The following is a 1,820-nucleotide window of genomic DNA, read 5'->3' as shown; positions in this document are numbered from 1 at the left end:
ATATATATATATATATAAAATAAAATATAACTAAAATTTAAAAAAAAATAAAAATTTTCAAATTAATTTAAAATAATGTAAATCATTTATTAAAATATCAATTTCGAATATAAATCCGCCATTTTAGCTACAGTGGCGTTGCGGAAAGTTTTGATATATAGAATCATAGCGTGCATGTGTCTTTTCCGTTTAGAAAATCAAGATGGTAAGTCTGACTATTTGTTGTCAATATGAAATCTGTTTACATCGATTGCATGCTATATTATATTTCTTAATATCCAAGTAAAGAATAAACTAAATAAATTAAAGTGAATATTTATTCTTATATGATTTATTAAATTCGTTTAAATATGTGTAAATACGGTTAAGATATGTGTAAAAAAAAGTATTTTTAAATAGAGTAGTTAGTATTTTATATAAATATTTGTTAATGATCTATTAAGAAAATATATTTTTAATATAACTTAATTTATAATATAATAATATATATATAATAATTATAGTATTAAAGAAAAGTAAAAAATAAAAATATATATAGTGTTAATAATCTACATATACTCGTGTATAAAGTTACAATAGATTAAATTGAGTTATATATTTTTGATATTAAAAAGTTTAAATTTTTATATATTTTATTTGAAATAATTAATAAATGAAAATTGATTTTAGGCACGTGGACCAAAGAAGCACTTGAAACGTCTTAACGCGCCTAAAGCATGGATGTTAGACAAACTTGGAGGTGTATATGCTCCACGTCCATCTACGGGACCTCATAAATTAAGAGAATCTCTTCCTCTTGTTATTTTTCTTCGCAATAGATTGAAATATGCATTAACTAATTCTGAAGTAACAAAAATTGTAATGCAACGTTTGATTAAAGTTGATGGTAAGGTTAGAACTGATGCGAATTATCCAGCAGGTTTTATGGGTAAGTTATGAAATACTTTCTTTTTTTTTCTTAGTTATAATGATATATTATATAAATTTGAAATATGATATAAATATTTAAGAAATATATAAGGCTATATGGAAGCTATAATACTTTTCAAATGATGAATTATAGTTAAATATTAGCCAATAATAAATCATATCTTTTTTGGTCACAAATTGAATAAAATATTCTTTATGTATTACCCAAAAAGTGCACAGTTTATATATAATTATAATAATAATAGAAATATATATATATATATATATAAATTTTTTTAGATGTCATTACAATTAATAAGACTGGTGAATATTTCCGATTAATTTATGATGTTAAAGGCAGATTTACCACTCATAGAATTACTGCAGAAGAAGCAAAGGTATTTAAATAATGGCATTAAATCAGAGATAAATCAATGATTCAATTAAATTAATTTTTTTGTTAAAAGATTATTTTAATTTTTATTGTAGTATAAATTATGTAAAGTTAAACGTGTTCAAACTGGTCCAAAAGGAATTCCATTTTTGGTAACACATGATGGAAGAACTATTCGTTATCCAGATCCTGTAATTAAAGTTAATGATACTATCCATTTAGATATAGCAACAGGAAAAATTTTAGATTCTATTCGATTTGATTCAGGTATAATATTTTTTTGGTCATTTTATTTTTATTTTTATTGTATTTAGCATTTTTTAAAAATAATGCTAAATATAAAAATAATAATTTTTTAAAATAATTATATAAATAATATATTATTTAAATAATTTTTTTAGGTAATCTCTGTATGATTACTGGTGGAAGAAATTTAGGACGTGTAGGTACAGTAGTTAGTCGCGAACGTCATCCTGGATCTTTTGATATTTGTCATATTAAAGATTCACAAGGGCAT

At 22.2% G+C, this 1,820-nt stretch overlaps 2 protein-coding genes across 4 annotated transcripts in view; one reads left to right on the top strand and one right to left on the bottom strand.

The window, feature by feature from the left end:
* Nucleotides 1-78: 78 nt before the first annotated feature.
* LOC102679758 (40S ribosomal protein S4) overlaps nucleotides 79-1,820 on the top strand; it is a 2,652-nt gene continuing 910 nt past the window's right edge. Inside the window, exons 1-5 of one of the 2 annotated variants that reach the window (XM_031513739.1) lie at nucleotides 79-205; nucleotides 670-928; nucleotides 1,210-1,307; nucleotides 1,399-1,570; nucleotides 1,705-1,820. In XM_031513739.1, coding sequence (XP_031369599.1) covers nucleotides 203-205; nucleotides 670-928; nucleotides 1,210-1,307; nucleotides 1,399-1,570; nucleotides 1,705-1,820 — 648 coding nt within the window. In that variant the 5' untranslated portion in view covers nucleotides 79-202. The remainder of the gene's footprint in view (nucleotides 206-669; nucleotides 929-1,209; nucleotides 1,308-1,398; nucleotides 1,571-1,704) is intronic. The other variant, XM_031513738.1, reaches the window with a different exon arrangement.
* LOC102679967 (probable tubulin polyglutamylase TTLL2) overlaps nucleotides 1,717-1,820 on the bottom strand; it is a 5,350-nt gene continuing 5,246 nt past the window's right edge. For both annotated transcript variants that reach the window (XM_006622568.2, XM_006622567.2), the window contains one exon: nucleotides 1,717-1,820. This exon is cut by the window's right edge and continues 1 nt beyond it. The gene's annotated coding sequence lies outside the window, so the exon portion shown is untranslated.

The sequence above is a fragment of the Apis dorsata genome, unplaced genomic scaffold (genome assembly GCF_000469605.1).
Source record: "Apis dorsata unplaced genomic scaffold, Apis dorsata 1.3 scaffold_722, whole genome shotgun sequence".
NCBI classification, from domain to species: domain Eukaryota; kingdom Metazoa; phylum Arthropoda; class Insecta; order Hymenoptera; family Apidae; genus Apis; species Apis dorsata.
The sequence above is the reverse complement of the archived record's forward strand: the minus strand, read 5'-3'. Positions and strand labels throughout refer to the sequence as shown.